The sequence below is a fragment of the Cupressus sempervirens genome, chromosome 6, assembly GCF_028749045.1.
Source record: "Cupressus sempervirens isolate cs-2001-9-10 chromosome 6, ASM2874904v1, whole genome shotgun sequence".
Classification (NCBI taxonomy): Eukaryota; Viridiplantae; Streptophyta; class Pinopsida; order Cupressales; family Cupressaceae; genus Cupressus; species Cupressus sempervirens.
Genome location: NC_143123.1, coordinates 350,893,615 through 350,919,929, shown reverse-complemented (window position 1 = coordinate 350,919,929; position 26,315 = coordinate 350,893,615). Strand labels below are relative to the sequence as shown.

The 26,315-nt window shown below is 33.3% G+C and overlaps 2 protein-coding genes across 2 annotated transcripts; both read left to right on the top strand.

The window, feature by feature from the left end:
- Positions 1 to 6,455: 6,455 nt before the first annotated feature.
- LOC149552564 (metallothionein-like protein EMB30) lies at positions 6,456 to 7,201 on the top strand. The gene is made up of 3 exons (XM_089788160.1): positions 6,456 to 6,579; positions 6,767 to 6,820; positions 6,923 to 7,201. Exons 1-3 carry the CDS (start codon positions 6,530 to 6,532, stop codon positions 7,002 to 7,004), a joined length of 186 nt encoding a protein of 61 aa, XP_089644286.1. The 5' UTR covers positions 6,456 to 6,529; the 3' UTR covers positions 7,005 to 7,201.
- Positions 7,202 to 22,467: 15,266 nt separating this feature from the next.
- On the top strand, positions 22,468 to 23,195 carry LOC149552563 (metallothionein-like protein EMB30). Its single transcript, XM_089788159.1, has 3 exons — positions 22,468 to 22,591; positions 22,746 to 22,799; positions 22,904 to 23,195. Exons 1-3 carry the CDS (start codon positions 22,542 to 22,544, stop codon positions 22,983 to 22,985), a joined length of 186 nt encoding a protein of 61 aa, XP_089644285.1. The 5' UTR covers positions 22,468 to 22,541; the 3' UTR covers positions 22,986 to 23,195.
- The last annotated feature ends 3,120 nt before the right edge of the window (positions 23,196 to 26,315 follow it).

Below are 26,315 nucleotides of genomic sequence, written 5' to 3'. Positions count from 1 at the left end.
ACCTTGAAATAGACCACATGGGACCCACACCCAATTAGGGTTCCCTAGGAAAAAAACCAATATAAAACAAATGGAAAAAGTTTTTTTAAAACTTTCAAGTCAATGTGTCAGTCGCACCCTAGGCACACCCTGGCACCCAAGTGTGCGCTACCACACCTGAACACCCGTGACACACCTATGTCCCTGTGTCCCACTCAGGTGCTTGCACAACGGGGTCTCAGTGTGGCCACGCTTTTCACCTAGTAGGGGCACTCGGGTGCATGACACACCCACACCAGGGACATACGTGCAACCGGTGCTTCAAGGTTTTCACTTGGGTGCACGCCCCTGGGTAACACTGAGAAAAACACTTAATAGAAAATTAAATTAGAAATCTGTGAACTTAATTTGTATTTCAACTAGTACCTATCCATTTCGAGGCATAAAATCAATTCTCCTGCAATGTACTTTCACGAGACAATTCAAAAATCCATTTGAATCTTCAATTACTTAACCTATTAATGTGAACGTGTTAAAATTGCAAATTCAATTTATCTAATTGTTTTTAGTTCCTTAGAAGAAAAGTAATTAGATGGGAATAAACTAGACAACACTTCATAGTGACTTCCCATTTATCTTAAATTGATTCTACAAGTATGTTAACATATTCACACAAGTTTTGGAAGTAACATCTAAACACATAATCTGATTATTGGAAAAGTTTACTAGAACCAAAAACATTATTCCTCATAAATCTCAAAAAGTGCATTCTTTTTATTATATTTTTTGTATCTATTTTATATCTCATCTTTACACACACACACACACACACACACACACACACACACACACAATGGGATTCTTTATTAGATTCTTGTTAGGAGTCATTGTCTAAACTCTTACTTTAACTCTAGGTTCACTCCTTGGTTCTTCTCTCTATTCTATAATTTGTAGATCATTCTATAGATTTGTATCAGTTTCATAAAACAACTCAATATTCTCTTTGTTATCCTTTAGATTAGTTTCTTCATTAGAATCATAATCAAGTATTCTTTCTTGAATCTTGAACTTCTCATCAACTTTAACATTTTTTCTCTCAACAATAGTCTTAGTTCTTTGATTAAAACATTTGTATGCTTTACTCTTTAATGAATAGCCAAGAAACATACATTCATCACTTCTTGCATCAAACTTATGAATATCATCTTCTCTCTTAATGCAATACTTCCAAAAATTGTGAAATACTTAATTGATGGTGCATCTCCAAACCAAATCTCATAAAGATTCTTACCAGTACCTTGTTTGATTCGTACTCTATTCATCACATATAATGGTGTATTAATTACTTCTCTCCTAAATGTTTTTGAGACATTATTCTTAAACATCATAGCTCTTGTTGCTTCTATCACTGATCTATTTATCCTCTCGGCTACACAATTTTGCTCAAGTGTCTTAGGGGCTCAAAGTTATATTTTAATGTCATTTACTTCACAAACTCATTCGAGATAAAATTTCCACCTCTATTAGATCTTAAACACTTAATATTTAATCCAAAATTATTTTCAACTTTGTTCTTAAACACCTTAAACTTCTCAAATGCTTCATATTTCTCTCTAAGAAATGTTACCCACAAAGTACCTTTCACCATAGAATTCTCTTTTTTTTGTAGGACCACTCAACTCTATGTGCACTATCTCCACATAAAGTAAATTCCACCAAGATAACTGAGAGGGATGGGGGGATGAATCAGTTATGCAATCAAAATAACTTTTTAATCCTTATTAAATTTGAAACATGCAATCAAAAAGTGCAATAACCACAAGAAGATAACCATACATAATAACACCAAACTTGTTAACTATGGAAACCCTTGATCAAATGGAAAACCCAAATGGGGAAGTTACCCAAAAAATGATGTACTAATAAATAAATTCCTTGCAAGAGGATGGACTCTATTAGGAGCCAAAGAAATACATTCAGTACATATCAGTCCCTATTAGGATACTTTGAATCCATGGGAGGAAATTCCAACCCTATTAGAAGTTGTGCTAATCCTGTTAGTAATTGTAGAAGATAGAAGGACCTACTATCCAAATAGCTTCAATGGAAAGATTGCCGAGCTCACTGTCCAACTAGTCTATGTATTATTCCTTTCAAAACAACACCAAATGATCAATTATCTACATACACTTTCTACCAAATATAATCTTTGCACTCATTCATTATGTATCTGCTACACCAAATACTTCTCAGATCTAAAAACTAGATCCATAAACTTGCATCAACTAATTCCTTAGATTTCTTACTCGCACATAATAATAACTTACTTTCATTGCATACTAAATCACAAGGAAAACAACTTTCCTTCATACCAATTCTTGAAAATAATTTATTGAGTTGGTCTTGAGAAATTCCCAATTTACAATTACAATAGGACCTTATTAAGATAAAATAATACATGTTACATTACATCTTTCCGTGATTACATAATAGTGTCGGCTCACAATCTTTACAAATATTCACACGTGCAACCTAAAACTTCACACAATCACTGAAATCATCATTAGGATGTCTTCTACCTCTGTCTAACTTCACTCAACCATATTATATCCCTATTAGGAGATATAACTTGATTACCAAAAATAAATTCTTAGGAACTTTGTCTATAAACCATCTTCTACAAGTCTCAAATAACTATCACCAATATTTAACTTTCTGCATGTGCACTTAACCATAAAATCAAGACACTCTATAGAACATGTCCCCAATTACGATTGACCTCATCTTCAGTCCTCGAACCATATACTACCATGAATGCAACATATAATCACACTAACATTCTCTCACATGCTCCAACAATGCTAGGATACCACCCCATTAGAATATCATCAACATTCATGCTAACTAACTAACTATATATATATATATATATATATATATATATCCACACATACATACAATACCAAAACTATCATGGTTTCTCTCAAAAAGCGAAGTGACAAGCTTCCAACTGTTGCATTTCAAAAAAATTAGTAATACATTTTAAAAATAAACCACCAATTGACGATTCTTTGTTCAATTCTCGTATCCTTCAAAACATATAAAAATCATTTAAGACCCATTTTGCCACCACATTTGCAATCTTTTTTATCAAAATCTTAAGGGTTCATTCTAAAGTCAATGAACAAAGCACAAAGCTCTTCCTTTTCTTGCTCATTTTCTAGTCCTTTCATGGTGTCCCTCAAGTTGGAAAAGATAGACTATAAAGATTCCATAAGCCCGGTAAGTATATCACTTTTCTTCTCATCCTTATGCTTAGTCAAATCTGGGTTGACAACAGGGCTTGTATTTTCATTTGATCATCCATCTTCCATATGCAATCCCATTTTTAGCAATCGACCACATTTTTTGACAATGTCAAGCATGATGTCTACATTTTAAAGAATGTTTTTTGACTAGTTTCTATTTTTCCATAAATGCAACAAGACATTTCGCATAAGGTAATTTTCATAGGGAATGATACAATTGATCTACTACCTTTATGTTTCATCCTTTTAATACCTCATTTACTTTTAACAATTAATATCCCTTGATTTAATATTGATCATAACTTTTGATAATCTAACAACTAATTTGATAACCATATGATCATTTTTTAGTCATTGATTCATCTAGTAATCACATGCCATTTATAGATGAAATGACCTTATTTGATGTCCCATAGTACACATGTGTCATTTCTCTATAAAATACCATGGCATTGTTATTTTTTAGAAGTCGAAAAATGTACCATGTGAAATAGCGACATTGTTATTTTGCAAGTCCCTCATTGTATCGACTCCAAAATAGTGCAGGTTTTTATTTCAGATATCCTTTTAGAAAATACATTGTGAAATAGAACCAATACTTAGAGGCAAGATTCTAGATAAATCATTTATTCTAAGTTACAAGACATGAGGTACTAGAACATAGTGCTTAAGATATGATTAGTTGTTGGTTATATGTTAGTTAGTCCTTGAGTAGTTATAAGATTGAAGGCTTTATAAATTTATTTAAATGTAATAAAAAAATTTATTTTGATGAATTAATATTTTTTTGTAGACTAGAGATTTTCTTAAATATCCTACAAGACTAGTGAACCACACCTCACACAAATAGGAAAGCCTCCACTTCAATATGATCACAATACTAGGAACCTCCCTTATAAGCTACAACCACTGTAATCTTAGGAAGCAAGATAACCAAAGCTTAAGCTCTTGGAAAAAATTTAATAGTTCTTAAAACCATCATTGTCCCCGTATATAATCAATGGGGTGACTTGAAAGATAAAACTAAGAGGTCTATCATAATAGAGACCTCTTCAAATTTTGTGTTCTCTTTGGAACTTTTATGTCATCTTCTAAACTTTACCTCTTTTAAAAAAAATATAGATCCCACATGTGTCCAAGTGCACTATAGTTTTTTTTCTTTAACAATATACTAAATGGGGAAAGTATACCTCATTGATAAAAATAATTAAAGCCTTTTGTCCTTACTTTTAAATTACTTACATACAATTATAGGATACTAAGTCACAAGATATAAGATGTTAATCCTTATCTTTAAAGCTATACATTGAGGGATTAATTTCAAGTTCAAATAGGTATAGATCTCAAATGCAAATTGGTTTTTATTTAGACTTGCCAAGTCTAAATTTGTAAAGTTATCATTGTATTATGAGAGGAAGAGCTCAACATATAGGATGTTGATTAGAATTCAAATAAGATGCAATATTATAGTTTGATAATCTTTAGTATCAAACATGTATGTTTCAAAGTTCATAGTAAGCCCAAAAGTTCAAAATGCACATTGTCAATCAACCTCTAAAGAACAAGTTCATCACCAGTCAATGATTTTTTTTCTATGCAATATACAAGAGTTGGCCTTTACAATTCAAAGTTGAAATTTTGATATACTAAATAAGGATTATGAACTATAGCATCCTTATATTTTAGATCTTAGTGGTTTTTGTTTGACAAAGAGATCAATTTCTATACGGTTCACCAAATTTGTGTGTGTGTGTGTGTGTGTGTGTGTGTGTGTGTGTGTGTGTGTGTGTGTGTGTGTGTGTGTGTGTGTGTGTGTGTGTGTGTGTGTGTGTGTGTGTGTGTGTGTGTGTGTGTGTGTGTGTGTGTGTGTGTGTGTGTGTGTGTGTGTTACTCTTAGATTTTGAACTTTAGATGCAAGATGAAAATTATAGGCCAAACCTCAAATCCCAAGTCAATATGGATATTCTTTAGCTTAAAGATTTGGATTTTTTACTTAAGCATGTTTCTCTAGAGTCTAATCTTGGTTCAAGAGTTATCTTTTTCATTTCAAACTCTTGAGATTTTAAGAGAGTGACTTAAGGGGTAGGTTTTAGGGTCTAGATCTCAGTAGTTGAGTTTGTTATAGTGATTCTAGCCCCTAGTGATTCATTTGCTTGATTCACCATGCTTAGTGGATTACTATGCATGCTAGGTTTGTCATGGTATTATGTAATAACACATTGTACAAATTTGAGTGTAATGTGGCACTATCCAATTTCACTTTTCTATCTCAACTAAAATATTTACCCATTTTTTGTTTTCTTATATATATTATTTGAAATCTTGGAGCATTAAAAAAATTTGTTGGAGATAATATAAGAAAAATATGACATCAAAATTAGGCAGCATAAAATGGGGATGAGCATAAATATTGGGCCAAAAAATATATAATAGGATGACTAAAATGATTTTGAAGTCTAATAAAGGAAATTGCGAATATATGACTTTTAGCTTTCATCAATATGTATTGAGGATGGTGATGCAATGCTAATGTCACAATTATGTATTGTTTACTCAAATTTTAGACATGCTTAACATTTTTCTTTTTTCTTCTTTATCAATCTTCAATGATTATATTTGATATTTGAACTGGAGTAGTAGTTAAATGTAGCATATTTTCATATAATATAAATAAGGCATACTTTAATTAGCTCACAACTATTAAGAGAGAATAAGAAATTTAAAGCTTAAATTTCATAATTATGATTGCAAAAATTACCTAGATTAATTATGCACCTTTTCTAAACTAGTCTGATTAATGGTCGAATATGATGTTTGAATTTAGATTGTGAAGATGAGAAATGATAGAGATGTGTTAAGATAATCTATTATTTGTCAAAATTCATTTAACATGTCATATTTCACATTAGTAAATACATCAAAGACAACTTAATTATTGTTGGCCCAAAATATAGTATAAAATATACATAAATAATTGATTGGCATGAGCTAGCAGGTTTTCCAAAGCTCTACGACAATCATCCATTATAGAGATTCCCTTTGGAGTTTGACGTTGGGGAGCGTGCTTGACACACAATCCAACCCCACTAAAACTTCATTTCCACCGCCCATTCGATTATCATCACTCATTCCTTCTATAAATGATCAGAAGCACATACTACCCATCTCACCATATCAAGTCATTTTGCTATTTCATTCATATTCACACCACAACTTCCTTTGCTTCATTTCTTCTTTCAAACATGTCTTCTACCTGTGATAACTGCGACTGTGCTGATAAAAGCCAGTGCACGTAAGCCCTCTATAACTTCTTCTTTCCCTTCACCTTTCCATTTCCATGGATTTTAACAGTTTGTTTCTCATAGTACAATTATGTTATTGAGTTATCTTGCCTTTGTTTTTTCCTTGCAGTTGGTTTTTCTTGGAGTTTGATATTTTGAAAATTAAGTATGATGGTTTTAATTGTGTGTTGATGGCAGCAAGAAGCGCACCAGCTTCGGCGTGGAGATTGTTGAGAAAAACTACAACATGAGGTGGGATTTTCTTGTATGTTTTTAGTGTTATGTAGTTCTACATATCACCTATAATATTTAGATTTGATTTTCATAGTGTCAATGTTTTTGTGTGGTGTTCAGCCATGAAATGGAGATGGGTGAGAACGACTGCAAATGCGGACCATCCTGCACTTGCACTGGCTGCACCTGCCACAGTGCCTGATCATGTCAGGTTCATTAATTACATGATACATCTCTATTATTGTTGCAAACATACCCACAGCAAGATCGATTAACACCAAGTTGATCATGCTCTTGGGTTATTTATATAGCTGTTTTATGTGTGTTGCATCTTATATGTAATAACTGTTCTATCAAGAACAATTTCTATTAAGGATTTTTATATTTTGTATTTGAGTATGCTTTTTTGTTCTTTGGAGAATTAATTTGTGGCATGCCATACTGTTTAAAGCTATATGGATAATTTACTTTTTAACAAGTTTTTCGTAGAAATGGGGATGTCATTTAGAATGGTATTTTAAAGGAGAAAAATATTTAAGTAGGCAGTGGTTTTTTTCCCAACTATGTGTTGTTTTGGGTGATTTAATTATGTAACTTTGAGTTAATTGTATAAGTTATTGATAGAAGTTATTTATGAGTACGTGGTAATCTTATTTTATGTACAGTTAACTAGGTTTGGTCTTAGATGAAATTTTATAATAGTAGTTAAGTATAAAAAGTCAAAAGTTTTGATAGTATGTGTACATCAACAATATATAAAAGTTAGTGAAGTTCGTTAATATAATCAAAATTAAATCCATAAACGGACAACTCCAAATTAATTTTCATGAAATGGAACAACGTTTTACCCACTTGTCAAGAGGAATAAGCAACTACATGAACCAATAAATAAGCGAAAATGCGTCAAAAGATACCCATAATCTTTCCTTAAATTCAAAAGATACCCCACCCAACTCAAGACTACCTAACTATGTAAATTTACAATGATAATGGAAATTTCTAACACAATTCATCCACATTCTAATTTAACATTATCCTAGACACTCAAAATGTGTATATCTCAAAACTAAGACAATGGAAGTAATTTTCTTTTGATGTCACCTCATAGATTTTGATTCCATTTCAAGCACAAGGTAACAATGTGATGATAATTGAATTAAGAAAATACTCCAATACATTTCTTTATGAAGTCAATAATTTACCATAATTGCATTGTACATCATGGAGAATTCTAGAGCTAAAGGGATCAAACATCTTGTTTAGCACCCTTCCATATATTTATCTTTCTCACACAAAGAAATGAAGAAAAATTACACATGGAATAAGGAAAACCATCTTCCTAAGTCACCATCCCAACAACAAACACGTCACATATTAACCTTAAACATTTACTCGCATAGGTTCTTTCTCTCAAAGTTAACATAAATTATTAAAATACCATTATCATTAGCACACAAAAATCATAAATTATTAGCATGAAGGTTGTGTTATTAATCTATGCTTGGCTTTCATTTCAAGTTCTTTATTCCATCTCAATCATAGTAACAAAATAAATTTGCTTGTTACAACTTTCTGTTCATGTTTAATCAACATGAATAATCATTTACTTGCTTCATATCATGCAAAGTAAACTTTTCTCTGCACAAATAAGCCAAATTTTCTACAAGATAATAAATATTTACAAGTATTTGATAAAAAACATGTCTCAAAAGACAATCTTAATCATACATTATAATCATTTTGTTTAACAAGGAATCAGACCTCATTTGTATTTCGATATGTCAGTGAAAAAATTTACCTAGAGAGTCTTTAAAGGAAATTAATTGATACATTCATATTTATAAATCCCTGTGATCTACAGAGAGCACTTATAAATATTGCTTTTGTAGCATATCAAGTTATCAATATCAACTAAAATAAACTCAATTCTAATACTAGAATTTTGTTGAAATGAGATCAAACAACCTTTCTATGTCAATCATGAATTGTATTCAAGAAATAATGTGTATATTAATTTAATTTTAAGATTATACTAGTTCCTCTATATGTAATATTCTCTATAACCCTTCTATCTAATAATTCAAGGGTAAAGTTTCAAACCCTCCTTATCCTATTGTGTTAAAAAAATATTAACATTTTTTGAGTCCTTTAATACCCCCTTTATATCTATTTAGATTGTAGTGAAATCAAAGATTTTTTAATTAGTTATAAAGAACCACAAAATTGACTATGATGGGGAAATACAACACATTTATGATGACATTTTGTTAGACTTGGATTGTGGTTGATATAGATTGTCATTGATGTCAAAACATTCATATTGACACTCAGGTGATATTGGTTGTTTTTTATAAGATAAATAGGTTTTACAGGGATCCTGAAACCCAAAAGTTAAAACATATCAAAAGGCTGATAATAACCAGTTAAAGCCCAGCCAAAAAACAAAAGCCAACCAAAGGGCTAGTACAATAGATAGACAAAAAGTCAACTAACCAAAAATCTACAATAGTCTAACAGTCCAAAAGACAGGTATAGAAAAACTAGAGTTAATCCTCTGTCTTTCTCTCGAGCTCCTGCATCGTTTCTACTGCTTCATAGGCTTTATTAACCATCTGCTCCTACTTCTTCTAACCATCCCAATCCATGCTACTGAAGGTAATGCCAGTTGTCATGTCCTATTCCATTCTGGCTCTTTCTCTATCCTTTTCCTTGTTTTCATCCAAAAGACCTCTGGCTTTTCGCATTCTAGTAAGGGACGAGATAGTATCATTGATAGAAGTTAGAATTGATATCATCTGATTAGCAAAATTATGATTATAGTTTTCCAAATTCTAGATTCTCTTCTCAGCCAAACTAAGTCGATCCCCCTATTCATTAAAATTTCCACAATCTGGCATCTTCCTTTTGTTTTCTAGCTGGCCTATTTTTTTCTCTAAACTCCTCCAATTCATGGTAAAGCAATTTGATTTACTTGAAATTGTCAATCATATTATTTCTAGCATTATTAAGCAAATTCATGCTAGTTTCCCTTGCATTATCCATAATAGCCACCATTGCTAGATCAATGAGATCCTCCAACTAGAGCTAACCTTGTTTTCCTTCTAGAATTTGGGGGTTCATAGCCTCTCTAACAATACCCATTTTGGAAGTTCTTACATTAAAAAATTTCTAGGCCATGCACCTATCCTTAATTACCACCTCTCCTCCCTCACCTTCTTTCTTCTCCTTGTCCTATTCCTGAGGATGAGTAGGGGAAAGAGGAATGACAGAGATCTCCAGCCCAAAATCCCCTCTGCATCCTTCTCTTCAGACCTCCTCTATTTTTCAGCCAATAGCTCCTCTTTCTTAGTTTCTACCTCCTCATCATCCTCTTCATCAATTTTCATATTCTCCCCTTTCTCATTATACTCCTAATCTCCCTGGCCTGAAGCTTTTGACCTGTGTCCTCTAGGGCTCTTCCTACTCAAGCTTTTAATTGATGAGGGCCATTTCTTCTCTAAATCCTTGGCCTTCTTTCTAGGCAAAATGTTTTCTTCACCCTTCGAACTAATACTTTGGACATCCTTCATATCAAACGAGAAGCTAGAGCTTCCTATGTCCACAGATGTGTCCACGCCCTACAAGGGGGTTTTTCTTATTGTTTGAGCCTTGAAATGCTCATAATTTAGAAGCAATAACCCCTCATGCAGGGCCAAATTTACTGAGGGTTTCTTCTTGCGCCCAAAAATACCCTTACACATTGAAGTATATAAACAAAAAGGGAACAAAATCTTGACACCATAACGAAAGTGATTGAGTAAAACAAAATGGTGTGCTCTTACTCTATCAAATCTAGTGTCCAAAGAAATATACTCTATAATAGCCCGTAAAGCATACCTCCATAGCTTCTTAATTAAATCCATTTCATAGTAAGTTTCACACTTTACCAGTTTGTTTCTCTCCTTAGTATTCTTTGCAAAATCCTTCATAGTGTTCACTAACACCTTCTTATCTCTATAAAACTTCAACTCCTCTACCAAAATTTTAGTTACAAGAGCAATGACTTCCTCTGTGACCTGAAATGAAACCCCATCCACTTTAACCCTCCCATCCTTCCATGAATTAACCGTATTGTTAGTGATTGCATGGTCAAAACCATGAAGTTTAGCAATATAGTTGGCTATACCACCCTTCTCTAACCTTTCCCAAACTTTAGTCCTTTGTTTCCATTTATCTGCTTCACCAACAATTTCCTTCCTACTTCTTTCCCCCACCATTTCTGTATTTTTAACACTAACTATTCTAATAAACTCTGACCTCTGATATCCCTTCTCCAACCTCTGAAAACCTTGATGGCCACCTCTCTAATAATCACTAATATGTCTTTCTTTACCCCAAAAATGGTAAAGGAATAGAAAAAAATTGACCCAAGAAACATGCCGATTTGACACTGATAACCTCATCTGATTGTGTTTTCCGTAAATGCCATAATTACAAATACTCAACCCCAAACTCTCATTAATAACCATTATTACAATTAGATATCCAGCGTACCTCCCTGGAGTTTTTACAACTCAATTAGGCTTTTCACTTCTTTTTGGATATTCCCACCCGAATTCCAAATCATCACCTTATCTTGCCTAACTGCTTCATTGGCAAACTAGTCTGCCATGGAATTTGCCTCCCTATATTCATGGGTGACATGGACACTTTCAAAATTGCCCAGAAAGGAGTAGGTCTCTTCAATGATATTAGCTATAAACCATGATGGTTGGGTGACCCCTTTAATACACCTTATGATGTTATTTGAATCCCCTCCAATCATAATTTTTGTTACTCCCATGTCCAAAGCTAATTTCATCGTGTGGTATGCAGTACTGGCTTCTACATAATGGTTTGTTTGATAACCCAAAGGGTGGGAAAAAGCCACCACCCCTCCACCATAGCTATTTCTAATGATACCTCCACAACCCAAAGGTCCAGGGTTTCCTTTAGTCAGACCATCAAAATTTTCTTTATGTCATCCCTCAAGAGGGAGCAACCATTTCACCTCCTATCTTTTAGTCCTCTTGTCCTTATTTTCTCCTTCTTATTACCACCATATTAAATGTCTCCCCCTTTCTAATTTGGTAATTTTATTTTATGTTTATGTATATCCTTTTCGCAAGAACAAAAGCAAGCTCATCTCTATCTCTGAAGATTCTATTGTTTCTTTCCTTCTAGACTCCCCAATAGAAATGAGGCAAAGACGATGTACTTCAATCCTACAAATTTCTGCCTTTAAACATATTATTCCATTGACAAAATAAATCCAGTACATTACCTAGCTTGCACCAACTTACCCCAAGGTTCTTGGTTAAGCTATCCCAAACCTCCCTTGAATAAAGACAATGGATAAACATATGATTAGCCAATTCCATTTGATGTTTACATAGTATACATCTAGTAGGCATATAATTTCCTCTTTTGATTAAATTATCCTGGGTAATAATTTTGTCTTGTAAAGCCAACCAGAAAAAAATATTAATCTTTGGGGTAAGACTAGGTAACCAAGCTTTAGCCCAAGGGGGCTTATCATTCAAACTCCAAAGAGAGTTATATCCCAATGCAACTGAGTAACAACCATTAGGGTTGTCTCCCCACATTAATTCATCCCTCTTGTTATTAAGAATCATAAAGTTCAACATTATCATAACCGGCTTGAGGTCATCTGAAATGAAAGACATGCCTCTCCAACCCTAGTCTATTTTATAATTACTAACTTTCAAACCAAATTGCCTAATACAAATACTTGACTAGTTTTCAAAAATAGGATTATTTATAAGGGGGCCTTGAATCAACCAATTATCATGCCAGAAGAGAATGTCATCACCATTACCCACTTTCCACTTAATCTTAGCTTTGGCCAGGTCCCTTGCCTTAAGGATACCATTCCAAATGACAGACCCATTTGGGATGTCTTCATTATTGAGTAAGAACTGAATAGTAGGTCTTCTGACATACTTATTAACAAAAATATCTCTCCACTCCCCTATACTATTAAAGATGCACCAAATCTATTTTGCTAGAAGAGCCTTATTAAGATGCTTTAATTTCCTTATTCCCAAGCCCCCATAGCTCTTAGGAAGACAAACATTATCCCAAGCCACAAGGGGATATCTTTTCCAACCCTCAAGGCCAGAACAAAGAAAATCTCTCTAGATCTTTTCCATTTTGTCATCAAACTTAACCAGTATCCCGAATAGACTTAGGACATACATCGGGAGATTCTGAAGAGTGGATTTAACCAAAAGACATTTGCCTACTTGACTAAGAGAAGCCCCTTTCCACCCCACTAGCTTCTTGCTAAACCTGTCAAGAATCCCATTCCAGAAAGAATCAGGAGGCTTAGTACCCATAGGGAGACCAAGATAAGTAGAAGGGAGCTTCCCCACTCCACACCCAAGAATCCTCACAATTTTCCTTTGTCTAACCTCTGGAGTATTAATGAAGAAAATAGAGCTTTTCTCCTAATTAATAAGTTGTCCTGATCCTCTAATATACATATCCAAAATATCCTTCATCACTTTTGCCTCCTTAAAAAATGCCTCCCCTCCCATGATAGTATCATCCACAAACTACTGATGAGAAAAAGAAGCACTCTTCAATGATGGTTTGATCCCTCTAAATTTTCCTTCTTGTTTATTCTTCTCAATCAACCTTCCAATACATTCAACCATGATAATGAACAAAATCGAAGAGAGAGGGTCCCCCTATCTTAACCCTCTTGAAGGTTTGAAAAAATTTGAGGGAGACCCATTTACTAAGATTGCAAGAGAAGAAGTAGAAATAAGCTTGCAAACTTTCTGATCAAAGCCAAAAGCCTGAAGCACCAAACCAAGGAAAGTCTGGTCCACCTGGTCATAGGCTTTGGAAAGATCCAGCTTAAGAAGCATACCTTCTCTTTTTCCTGCTTCCATGGAATGAATCAGCTCATGAACCATCATGATAGAATCCAATATCTGTCTTCCAAGGACAAAACCTATTTGTTGTTGAGATATAATCAAAGGGAGAATTTTAAGAATTCTAGAAGTTAACACCTTTGAGATAATCTTGTAGAAAGAGTTACAAAGACTAATAGGTCTAAATTTATCCAAAGAATCAGCCCTAGGAACTTTAGGAATGAGGAACAAGAAAGTAGAATTGATCTCTTTTAGAATGCTTCTTGCTCCAAAAAATTCCTAAACAACCTTCACCACATCTTCCATAACCACCTTCCAATAAGTTTGGAAAAAGAAAGTTGGAAAACCATCTGGTCTAGGGGATTTGTCAGTAGGCAAAGAAAACAAAGCTTCTCTAACTTCCTGCACTTTTGGGATCGCCCTCGACATTTTGTTATGATAGGATTGAATAATCTTTGGGAGACAAGAAACAATTTCATTTTGATCCACCTCCAATAACAAGGGATCCTAGGACATAAGAGAAGAGAAATAAGAAACAACCTTAGCAAAAATATCATTCTCTCTAGTCAAAAGATCCTACCCCTTTTTTAACCTTGATATTCTATTATTTTCTTTATGCTTAAGAGTAGAAATATGAAAAAACTTGGTGTTTTGATCCCCCTCTTTAAACCAATTGATTCTTGATCTTTGCTTCCAAAACTTCTCTTCTTTACTTATAATATTGTGCAAGTCAATCAGAATAGACATCTCAACATTCCTATTCAAATCATTATACCCATCTTGTTGAATAGTGTCCTGAATTGAAGTGAGCTTAACAGAAAACTCCTCTTTGTCCTAAAAAATATAGCCAAAATTCGTCTTGTTCTAGACTTTAATCATTTGTTTCACATTGCTCAACTTCTTAGCAACTCTAAACATAGTTGTTCCATCCACTTCCATACCCCACCAATAGAAAATCCTATTCACTAAATCAGGATGGGAAGTCCACATCTTTTCAAACCGAAAAGGGAAGTTCCTCCTAGGTTCAAGAGAGACAGTTGAGAGGGATATTGGAGAGTGATCCAAGCCAACTCTTGGGAGTAGGGACAACTTGCAAGAAAAAGAATTCAGCCATTTTGGAGAAATAAGAACTCTATCCAATAGAACCTGAATACAATCACTTCCAATTCTTTTATTAGACCAAGTGAAAGTTCCACCTGAAAGATCCACATCCAACAAAGCCAAACTATTAATAAAATTGGAAAGATCCATCTTGCTTTCCCAATCTGGGGCCAAACCTCCCAATTTATCCTCATCCATTAGAGGAGTATTGAAATCCCCCATAATGATACCTTTATTCAAATTATTGGTCTAAACCATATCACAAATCTTAGTCCAATAATTCTTCCTTTCCCTTTTAGAATTAGGGGCATAGACATTCAAAAGGAGCCAATAATTATTGGAATGCAAATGAAACACTTTATAAAAGAGAATATTGCCATCATTATACAAGGAAGTAAATTTGAATTTTTTATTATTAAAAAGAGTAAGAAAACCTCCTGACACACCTTCAAAGTCTGAAGCCTCACCAACCATATTATTGCTAAAGGAAATCTTACCCAAAATCCCCTTCTTCATTTTTGTCTCTTAAATCATCAAAATATCAAGTCTTTGATCTCTAATCATATTCCTAAGAATTTCTTGCTTATGGACCCCATTAAGGCCCCTAATATTCCAAGAAATTATCTTCATTTCAAATTAGAAGTACACTCCAAAATAGATCTTTGGCTCCCATCTGCCAAATTCCTTCTAGCCTCATCTTGTATGACTTGACTAATAGGCCTCCTTTCTACTGAACTTGACCTCCCTCCCACATCTAGTCTTCCACAACTCCTAGTCTGTGCTGGAGAAACCGGTGAGGGTTCCAAGCTTTTTTTCTTTTTAGGCTTTCCTTTATTTTCCTTCAAATAGTCATCAACCCTTTCCATCTTAACTGGAGATAAGAAATTGTCCATCTCAAATCTTTCTTCTAGATTACATGAAACAAGTTGGTCCTTCCTTGAAGAAGAAGGAGCACTTAAGACTTCCTCTTGTTTATCCCTCACTAACTCCCCTTCATTATTCAAAGCTTGCTCCTCGTTTCTCTCCCTTTTGGTAGCTGACAAAATAATTTCCTGAGATAGACTATCATTCTCTATCCTATTCTCCTTCCTCTCCACTTGAGATGAAGCCAAAATAGTCATCTTGGCTAGGGAATCCACCTCCTTGACTTCAGAGAATCCAAGTTTCTTGACTAGTTCTTCTGCCACACTTAACTTAGATCTAGGCAAAACCTTATCCACTATCTTGTCTACCTTTGAGTCACTATGATTTGGCTTATTACCTCCTTTAACAGGGCCTTCCACTATATTTACTGGGTCTTTCACCTCAATAATCTTTGGTCCAGACAAGACCTTATCCACTTTCTTGTCTACCTTTGGTTCATGCTGGGTTGGTTTGTTCCCTCCTTTAATAGGGACTTCCAAGGCCTCCAATAAATTCTCTTGAGTCTTCTATCCTTCCTTTATATCCTTTTTTTTTCAGATCTTTTTCTCCTTTCCAGGTTTTGAAAATAATGGAATCCTTTTCTTTTCAGCCTTAGCCTTAGGACATTGATTCGCCTTATACCTAGATTTCAGATAGTGAAAACAAGCAAAAGGAACACTTTCATAATCCAATTTCTAAGTATGTGTTCCAAGCTTAGAGAGAAAGCACACAACTTCCAACATATCATCCCCTCCCCTCACTCCAATATAGATCCTAGCATACATTAGTCTTCTTCTGGAAGCCATTATCAGGTCTATTGACAAAAGCTCACCAAAGGAATTTGTCACCCCCACGAACTCATCCTCATTCTAGAACTCCAGAGGTAGCTCTGGTAGTCTTACCCAAATAGGTAATTGCAAAAGAATGAGTCATTCAAATCTAGCTTTGAAGACCACTTCTGGAGCGCCAGGGTTGAGCAACCTATACTCCAAGGCCCTTTGCATAGGATGTTTGACAAGTCCTCCATGCATGTGAAATCAAAAGATAGGAAGCCTTTTGTCATCATCATTACATTGACCTATCATTTAAGGTTCCATTTCTTCTGAGTGAAAGATCTTACAATGTCTATGTTTGGCCTTTGCCCAATAAACTTTCCCACCAGTGTAGAAGCCATTGAAGCAATGTTGTGATCTACCAACTCATCCGGAATGGCAATCGCAAAAGAACCCTTTTCCAAGCTAGAAAGAATTTTAACCAATGGAAAAGAAGACTTACCCGTAGGTTTAACTCCAAAAAGAGATGACCATTTTTCCAAAAGTACCCTAGACTAATCCACCTTGGGTGGCAGAAAAGGCTTATCCGGACCTCTGCTCTTGTCACATGGGTCCTCATCTCCATTCTCTGTCGCATCTCTGATTTCTACTATCCTCTGACACTCCACATCCCCCTCCTACGTTCCAACCTTCTGATTCCCTCCTCCCTGAGGAATCCTACCCAGGACATGTTTTGAATTTTGAAAAGGCACACTTCCCCATTCTCTTCCTTGTCCGCTCCTGCTCCCGCTCTCGTCACTCACCATTCTTTTTTAATTGATTATGAAGAAATGTTAGGTGATATTGGTTGTTGGGTGACATACTTTGGTATCTTTAACTATATTATATGGTATATTGGTAATGACAATATGCCAAATTTGTTTGGGTATGTACAATAATGCTTTTGAATGTAGACATTTATCAGTTCTTAGTTTTTTATGTATATGTTTACCTAGCTATGTCAGTAGACTTGGTGATTATTGGTGATTATTGTGGATCAATATGATCACTCATATATCCTTTCATATCTCAGAGCATTGTATAGATCATTGGTTTTTGTCTTGGTGTTTTGGCTACAATATGTGGTGGCCCCTAACTTCATCAATTGTATTGAAGTCCTTTAGATTCCCATGTTTTGGAATTGGTTGTGGCATTTAAACAATGTCAATATTTGTGTTAAATAATATAATGTTTTCTAGATCAAGTATGATTCTTAGAAGTAAATGTCAAACTTTATGTATGTAAATTAGTGTTATCATAGGTCCTATTACGAAGAAGACATGTATGCTTTTGATATCAATATAAATATTTACAAGAAACTTTTGTGTCAATGACATGGGTTGATATCAGTGTATTAATATAATATTTTTTATTCTGAGTGAGGTAATGCATGTATTAGATGTGAAGATCATGTATGTGATGAAAGTTTAGACTTACCTAGATACCTAATTTAAGGAGGTGCAGATTAGTTTGTAATTGTAGAGACTTGACAACTATTCTTTGCACATTATTTCTACTTTCATCTTGGCAATATTGAGGCTTATTGTGACTGATGGAGAGCCTTTTTGTGTTTCTGGGGCATGACCATCTTGGCAAGAAAGCCTACTGACAGGTCACTTTCATATTACGATGAGTGTTTTTGGAAGTTAGTCTTGCTGTCAAAAATTGGTCTCACCTTAATTATTGTTTTTCATTTCATGAGAATTAAGTTCTCTATGGTTTTTCCTAGTTTGGGTTCTCCGATTAAGTCTTGGTGATAATTATGTTGACATTTATGTGCTTATACACTTATCTTTCGATTGGTGATTCACTATTCTATAGTTGATGGATCTTAGGGTAAGTGCACCAAGTTGCTAGTAAAAAAAGTGGCCACATGATGAAAAAATCCCAACATTTTAGAAAATGGATGCGTGTTTTTTTTTAATTTCCAAAAATTACCCAACTCAATAAAATTAAACCTTCAAATCTCACTTAAAAAATAAATAAAAACTTCCTCATAATATACATATATAATGCATCTGCATTTTGAAGAAATAAAAAGTTTTTTTTAATGTATTTCCCTCCCATTTGTCACACCAAAAGATGACAACAATGAGTTGGGGAAACCAAAAATATATATCAAATTTTGCATTGTCTTAAAATGGAAGCACCCACCCTTTAAGACCTCTTATCTCTCGTCAATTAGTGATTTCAAAATGCATGGATTTATTTGTACTTAATCAACTCTTTCTCCCATTTAGTTCCTTCTTTTCTAGTCATTTTATGAGACCTCAAGGTTACCCCTTCTTAGAATAACCCTTGTATAGGTCAACCTAGTCAACCTAGAAACCTAGATACTGGTATAGGTTGACTAGATCAACTTGTACCTCAAGTATTTTAGGTCCTAGGAAAAGTATTTTTTTTGGAGATTCAAATTAGAATATCAGGTGACAATCAATTTGCTTCATTTTGGTGCTCAATAACTAATATAAAAGGAAGCCTTAGAACCTCATTTTCACATCCAAGGACATTCATTAGCAAGACATATATTACATGCATAAGAAAACTCAAGCTAGTAGATTTGATGAAGGTTGCTCACTTTAATAACATTAACACATAACATAATTAGAGAAATAACAAGTAGTTGCAAGAACAAAAAGTTGGCTTCCTATTGTCTCCAAAAGTATGAACTTACAAATTTTAGAAATAAAAAATGCAAATCCACATGGATATTTTGCTTAAAATGTTATATAAGCCAGAGCCTCCAACAACATCCCCCAGAACCTCTTAGACAACCCTACATACCTTCTTTCTATTCTACCACTTATGAAGGTTTTAGAAATTTAACCCTAACCATAAGGCCAACCAACCCTAAATTATTATTATTATTCATATTTTATTACATTAGAGTAGGCTCCAAAAACTTTTGAAACACAATAAATTTTAAAGAATTTTTTTTTTCTCATTTCAAGAGGTGTGACTCCTGAAGACCATAACTCATCGCCAATTGCTCTGATTAACTATTATAAACCCATTTTAAATATGTCATGACTTGATGTACAGTATTTGACTTGTACAAGCCTTAGTCAACTAAAGTTTAACCCCTTTTTGGAGCCTTTTAAAGCCTTCAAAATTGAGTTCAAAGTTTCTATACCCTACTTCTATTACCAAAAAAATTTCAATAGATTTACAAATAAACTTGATCTTACAATAAAACTTTACTGGTCGAATGATATATCTAAAATAGACCTCCAGGAATGGATTAGAATGTTTTAATTTCAAACAACCAACTTACTAAAAATTGTAAGCCTCTAGAAATAGTAACTCTACACTGAGATAGCCCTTATTGAAAGATAAAACATAAACATTTTTAGGTGATGCAATATTATCATTACACCCATGATGCTCTTGCATCAGACACCTAGGGTGATTTGAGAAGTAACCCTAACACATCTTAGGTGTTCAGAGGAAAACCAAAATGGTTAACCTCTTCGCTTATCAGGATGGTGAGTCCTGAATAGGTCATCCTTTATTTGACCAGATACTCTTTAATATATCCTCAATTTCTTCTATATACCTGAAGTAGTTTTTGGAATACTCCACTATGATTTTGTGACCTTATCTTCAACACCTCCTTTGTCATACTCTATCAGATCTTAAGTGTTAAACATTGGTGAAATATTCAATTCAAAAGAAACTCTACTTCATAGACATTTCCTAAATCATGCTTCTTCAGTATCTTGCATGGTGCAAACCTCTTCATCTTCAACTTATTGTTTGTTCCCACTAGAAATATCTCCTTTCTCAAATGAACCATGACTTTATCTTTAATCTAAAGTTCCTTATGCCTCCTTTTCTCATCTACCTTAGCCTTGTATTATGTATTTATTTAGGTGATGTACTTCCTCACATGAATATTCTTCAATCACTTTGTAAAATCTCAGCTTCAACAGTATGTGTCTCCCCTTTGACCAACTTCCTTAATTCAAAAGAATTTCTAGGACTACTTCCATATACTATATGGAGTGTTGATCTACCAATTCTCCTTTTAACAATATAATTGTACGCAAATTCTACTTATGATAAAATCAAATTTCATCTATTGGGTTTGTCTCCAACCAAGCATCTCAATAGGTTTCCCAAACTCCTATTCACCATTTTTTTTTTGTTCATCAAGTTGTGAATGATGTAATGAGTTGAACTTTAAATTTGTCTTTAACTTCTTCCAAAATATTCCTAAGAATTACCTAACAAACTTAGTTCACAGTCCAAGACTATGCTCTTTGGTAGACCATGTAGTCTCATCACTTCCCTGGAAAAGAAATATGTCACATGAACAACATCATTAGTCTTCTTGTAGGGAATGCAATATGTCATCTTTGAAATCCTGTCAACCACCAAAAAAATAGAATCATACCCTCATTGAGTCCTTGGTAAGCCAAGAACCCATACTGATAAATGCTCATCACTTCTGTAATACAAGTAATGGTTGATATAAACCTACATTATGCTTTGCTCCTTTTTCCATCTAGCATGTTGTGCAATTGTATACAAACTTTGTGACATCTTGTGGCAACTATGATGTGCATAATAAGAGCTACAAGTTTGATATTTCTTTCCATTATTTTATTCTATTTTTTGGGTACATATATCGTATTTTTAAGTAACAAAAAATCTAATATAAAGGCTTGGAGTTTATCTCCATGAGTGCAAAAATGATATAGACTAATTGTGCATCAATGCTTCTAAATTAGGGTGATAAATGGTCAAATATGGTGACTTAATCTAGATCATGAAGATAATTGATGATACCTAGACATATTAAGATAGAATTATATTTGTCAATCCATTAACACCATGTCATTTTGTACACAATTCAATACATCATGGATAAATTCATTGTTGTGGGTCCCAATAATAATAGAAAAGACATTATGTCCGATTTAAGCACTACATCTTGCCCCCACTTTGATTTGTGTGCAAGCCACAATGAAAATGCAAGTCAACATCACATCAAGCAGCCCACACAAAAAATGAAGTATTTCCAAAACATTGAAAAAGATATATATCTACTTTCTTGAATTATTGAAAGAGCATAGCTATCCAAAACATGACATCTTGCACACTATTCAATATGTTAAGGATAACTCAATTGTTGTGGGGTCTAAAACATAGTAAAAAAATGCAATGGTATTTGATTTTCAACATATCTTGCCCCTACTTTGACTTAGATGTGATCCACAATAAAGTTGTAAATCAAATTTAAATCAAATACTCAACATATAGATCATTCTTGAATTCTCTTATAATAAGTGCTCTATCAAAAACTTTCACGCTCAAAGAAAAAGTTTTGTGAATTGTATCAATAAGATATTTAAATATAAACATAGTCACAACTCACAAAAACATTTTTTTAACATTTTTAATTATCTTTATTAAATTTTTTAAATCCATAAGTACCAAAAACTCGAAATTAATATAACCCCTCTTAGACTAACACTTATTTATTTTACAAAAGTCATCTAATATACAGTCTCATTCTAATTTCTTATTCATTACCACTATGAAAGTTTGAAATGTGATGACTGATGTTGCTAAAAACTATTAAAGAAAGATATTTAAATGAATGAGATGTAATATCACTTTGACTAAAGAAAACAGCAATTGATTGATATGAGGCAATAGGTGTTTTAAAGCTCTACGACAGTCTAGAATCATCCCTCCAATTGATTAGCCATGAGACTAGCAAGTTTTCCAAAACTCTACGACCACAATGCATTATAGAGATTCCCTTTGGACTACGATGGGGAGCGTGTTTGACACACAATCCAACCCCAACCCCACTAACTCTTATTTTCCATCCCTCATTTCACTATCACTCTCCCCTTCTCATTATGAGATTTCTTCCTCCACCTTCTATAAATCACAAGCACAGACTACCCATCTCACCATATCAAGTCATTTTGCTATTTCATTCATATTCACACCACAACTTCCTTTGTTTCATTTCTTCTAAGTTCCATCATGTCTTCTACTTGTGATAACTGCGACTGTGCTGATAAAAGCCAGTGCACGTAAGCCCATTATAACTTCTTCTTTCCCTTCACCTTTCCATTTCCATGGATTTTTCTCATAGTAGAATTATGTTATTGAGTTATCTTGCCTTAGTTTTTTCTTGCAGTTGTTTTAACTTTAAGTATGATGGTTGTAATTGTGGGTTGATGGCAGCAAGAAGCGCACCAGCTTCGGGGTGGAGATTGTTCAGAAAAACTACAACATGAGGTGGGATTTTCTTGTATTTTTTTAGCGTATAGTTATAAATACCACCTACAATGTTTAGGTTTGATATAAAGTTTGATGGTGTCAATGTTTTGTGTGTTGTTCAGCTATGAAATGGAGATGGGTGAGAACGACTGCAAATGTGGACCATCCTGCACTTGCTCTGGATGCACCTGCCACAGTGCCTGATAATGATCATCATTAATTACATGATATTTAGTATACATCTTTACTATTGTTGTTGTGGACACACCCACAGCAAGATCAATTAAGAATAACATGTTGATCTTGGTTGTGCGTTATTTATATAGCTGTTTTATATGTGCTGCATCTTATATGTAATATCTCTTGTATCAAAAACAATTTCTGTTAAGGATTGTTATACTTTGTATTTGAGTATGTGTTTTTGTTATCTGAGAATCGATTTGCAGCAAGTCGTACTGCTCAAAGCTGTATGAATAATTTACCTTTTAATAAGTTTTTCGTAGAAATAGTGAAGTTATTTATAATGGTATTTTGAAGGAGAAAAAGATTTAAGCATGCAGTGTTTTTGTTATTGCAGTTTAAGCTATGGGTTGTCCTGGATGATTCAATTGTATGACTTTGAGTTGAATGTATAAATAACGGATAGTGGTTTATAAGAATGGTTTTTAATGAAATTGGGCAAATCTAATTTTAGGTGCAAAAACAAGTCAGTCCGGTATGATTTAGGAGGAAAATTTATAATTATATATTTAAGAATACCTTTTTTTTTCAAGTTGCAGTGACCGTTCAAAGGGTTTAGCTTAGTTGGTTAAAGTACTGAATTCTTATTGTGGAAAGGCTTGATTTTGTATTTGGCGAGTATCTAATGGTACTCTTCCTAAGAGGGTGGGAAAGTTGGGGGATACATGAAGAATGGATAGTTGACTAGAAACCCATTGGTCTTCTGGTGCATGAATGCTATCTTCTGATCAACATAAATCCTAAATGCTGGTTAAAATCTCAAGAGGGACATCTTTGTGGAATTCAAAGTTGTGACTCTTGGTCTTCCATTGATTATATTTGTCTCATTGTAAACAATGGATTCTAACGTGTGACTCTTGGTCTTTCATTTTTCTAATGGGGTTGCTTGTAAGGAGCTCAAATAAGTTTGTAATTCTCATGTTGTTGCTCAAATGAGCACAAAGTTTGAATGATCTTCAATATAAAAAAAAGTTGTAGTGGACTATTTCCAAGAAGTTTTATAATTGAGTATGCTTTTATCAAAGTGGTATTAAGGTGGGGGAGCTTCCAAAAAATCTTGATATTTCAATTGTATGAGCACCATCTAAATGCATGAGTTATAAATCATGAGCAATGATATGTAAGAATCCATCTTTTATTAATAGAGGAGAGATCTATCATAAATTTCATAACAAGTGACCTTGATCTTGCGAAACTTGGTAATTGAGCCATGTTTTTGTCGAAGTACTTTTGAAGTAAGTCATCTCCTCAAAAGACTTAAGATTGTTTCTCTGTGAACATCAACTAAATGTATGACTTATATTTCATGAATATTGGTCCATAAGAACACATCTTTCACTCGTGTGAAACAATATTTATTGTAAATATAATAACAAGTCAAGTGTGCTTGATCTTAGGAGAAACTTCATAGGTAATAAGCATACAAGAATATCAAATTAGTAATTGGGCGAGTGACTTATCAAGCTTTGATACTTCACCCTTATAAGTATCACCTAAATACATGACTTATATTTTATGAACATGTGAGAGAAACTCAGTGCAAATATAATAATAAGACAATCGAACTTAATATTGGGAGAAACTCCATTACTAGACATTCTTCATTCAAATTAGTACTGAAGTGAGTGACCTCTTGAGAAATGTTTTTTATTGTTTCTGGATTTCATAGCGTATGATTTTTTGATTGTGTATGTATGATTGATGTAAAAAAATCATACACAAACAAATCTGGAAATTAAAAAAATAATTTGAAGTGGATTGTGGAAATTTGATATTGTCTCTTGAGAAATCTTATACTTTGTCCCTTAAACATCACCTAGATGTAATGAAAGATAAGTCAACAATTCATACTCGTAAAAAAAAGTCATATGAATCTTTTTTTTAAATCATAAGAAAAATATTAGTTTAGAAAGAAAGGGGAAATAAGATTATAATATTTTGCTCATTATTTTAAATTTTACTACTCAAATAAAATAATGCATAAGAAAAATAATAATTAGTTATTTATTGATCTAGAAAGACATCAAAAATAAATTATTATTTATATAGAGGAAATAGATTTTTTTGTCAAACTAAATTATGATATAATAAAAGGAAATAAATTTCATCTTTATTTTGTAAAATTAATAAATTTTCATATCTTTTTTCATGTTTTAAATAGTACTCTTTGTATTGAAAATGATTTTTTTATTTGAAGGTTCAAAGAACCTCTTCAGCTAAGAGCCAAGGACTAAGGGGTAATCCTTCTGCCAAAATCCACCCAAGGTATGATCCTAACCTCATCCCTTATGGTGTATGAGTCATGCACTCAGCAAGACTTGATCCCTGGTGTGCTTATTCAAGACTAGTCAAGATCACCAACATACAAGGACCCATTGACAAAATGAATTTATTTTTCAAGGTGATAATGTTTTTAAAATATTTGTTCAGACAAAATACTACTAATATAAATATTATTTATTATATATATAATTCATTGCCTTCATAAGATATCTATAATTCAAACATTTCTCATAGCAAAAATAAATACGATGGATTAGTTTGTCTTTGGGAAGAATCAAACTTAATTGTAATGGCAATTTTAAAGAAGAATATAAGTCTCAAGAGATGTTTTTGTTATTTGAGATTTTGTTCAATTTTTGGTTCACGGAACCTTCATAGAAATTAAGGATAAGACAAATAATGAATCAAAAGTAGAGGCTCTAATTGTTGGGAATGTGAATTCTGATGACTACATGACCGTTTTCCTTGTCTTGCCTCCTCATTCAATAGTTGTATATGTTTGTATAAATGGATGTGTATAGGTCATGTATGGTGTATTGGTTACATAAAATATAAATGAAGATATTTCCCTACTTTGAAAGTTTGTTTAACTAATTTTCATCAACCATTATAAATTTGTGTTTTGTATAATTTATTTTTTCGCTCTTTATTTTTGTCTTCAATATTATGAATGCATTATTTTTTACTAATTTTTAATAGATGCATATTGAAGATGTGAAACTTGAGCATGCTTCATTATTTAAATATAATCAAATCTTTTTTTCTAGGTGTGTAGGATAGACTCTAGTTCTAAAATTATATTTTGTTTTAAAATTTGACAAATGGTACAAAGTTTTATGCTCAAAATACCACATGCTAGTTTTTGAAAAAAATCAAAGACACTTGCAAAATAAATTAGAGATTAAAAGCTTAATATAATCAAAACCTAAAATAAATGTTACAGTTAGATAGCCAACAGACAAATAAACAACATTACATGGTATTTTTTGTCTACATTAATTCATGTGCAAC

Coding starts and splice junctions, on each gene's coding strand:
- LOC149552564 (XM_089788160.1), top strand. CDS start 6,530: ATGTCTTCTACCTGTGATAACTGCGACTGTGCTGATAAAAGCCAGTGC. Junction 6,580..6,766: donor GCTGATAAAAGCCAGTGCAC/GTAAGCCCTCTA, acceptor TGTTGATGGCAG/CAAGAAGCGCACCAGCTTCG. Junction 6,821..6,922: donor GAGAAAAACTACAACATGAG/GTGGGATTTTCT, acceptor TGTGGTGTTCAG/CCATGAAATGGAGATGGGTG.
- LOC149552563 (XM_089788159.1), top strand. CDS start 22,542: ATGTCTTCTACTTGTGATAACTGCGACTGTGCTGATAAAAGCCAGTGC. Junction 22,592..22,745: donor GCTGATAAAAGCCAGTGCAC/GTAAGCCCATTA, acceptor GGTTGATGGCAG/CAAGAAGCGCACCAGCTTCG. Junction 22,800..22,903: donor CAGAAAAACTACAACATGAG/GTGGGATTTTCT, acceptor TGTGTTGTTCAG/CTATGAAATGGAGATGGGTG.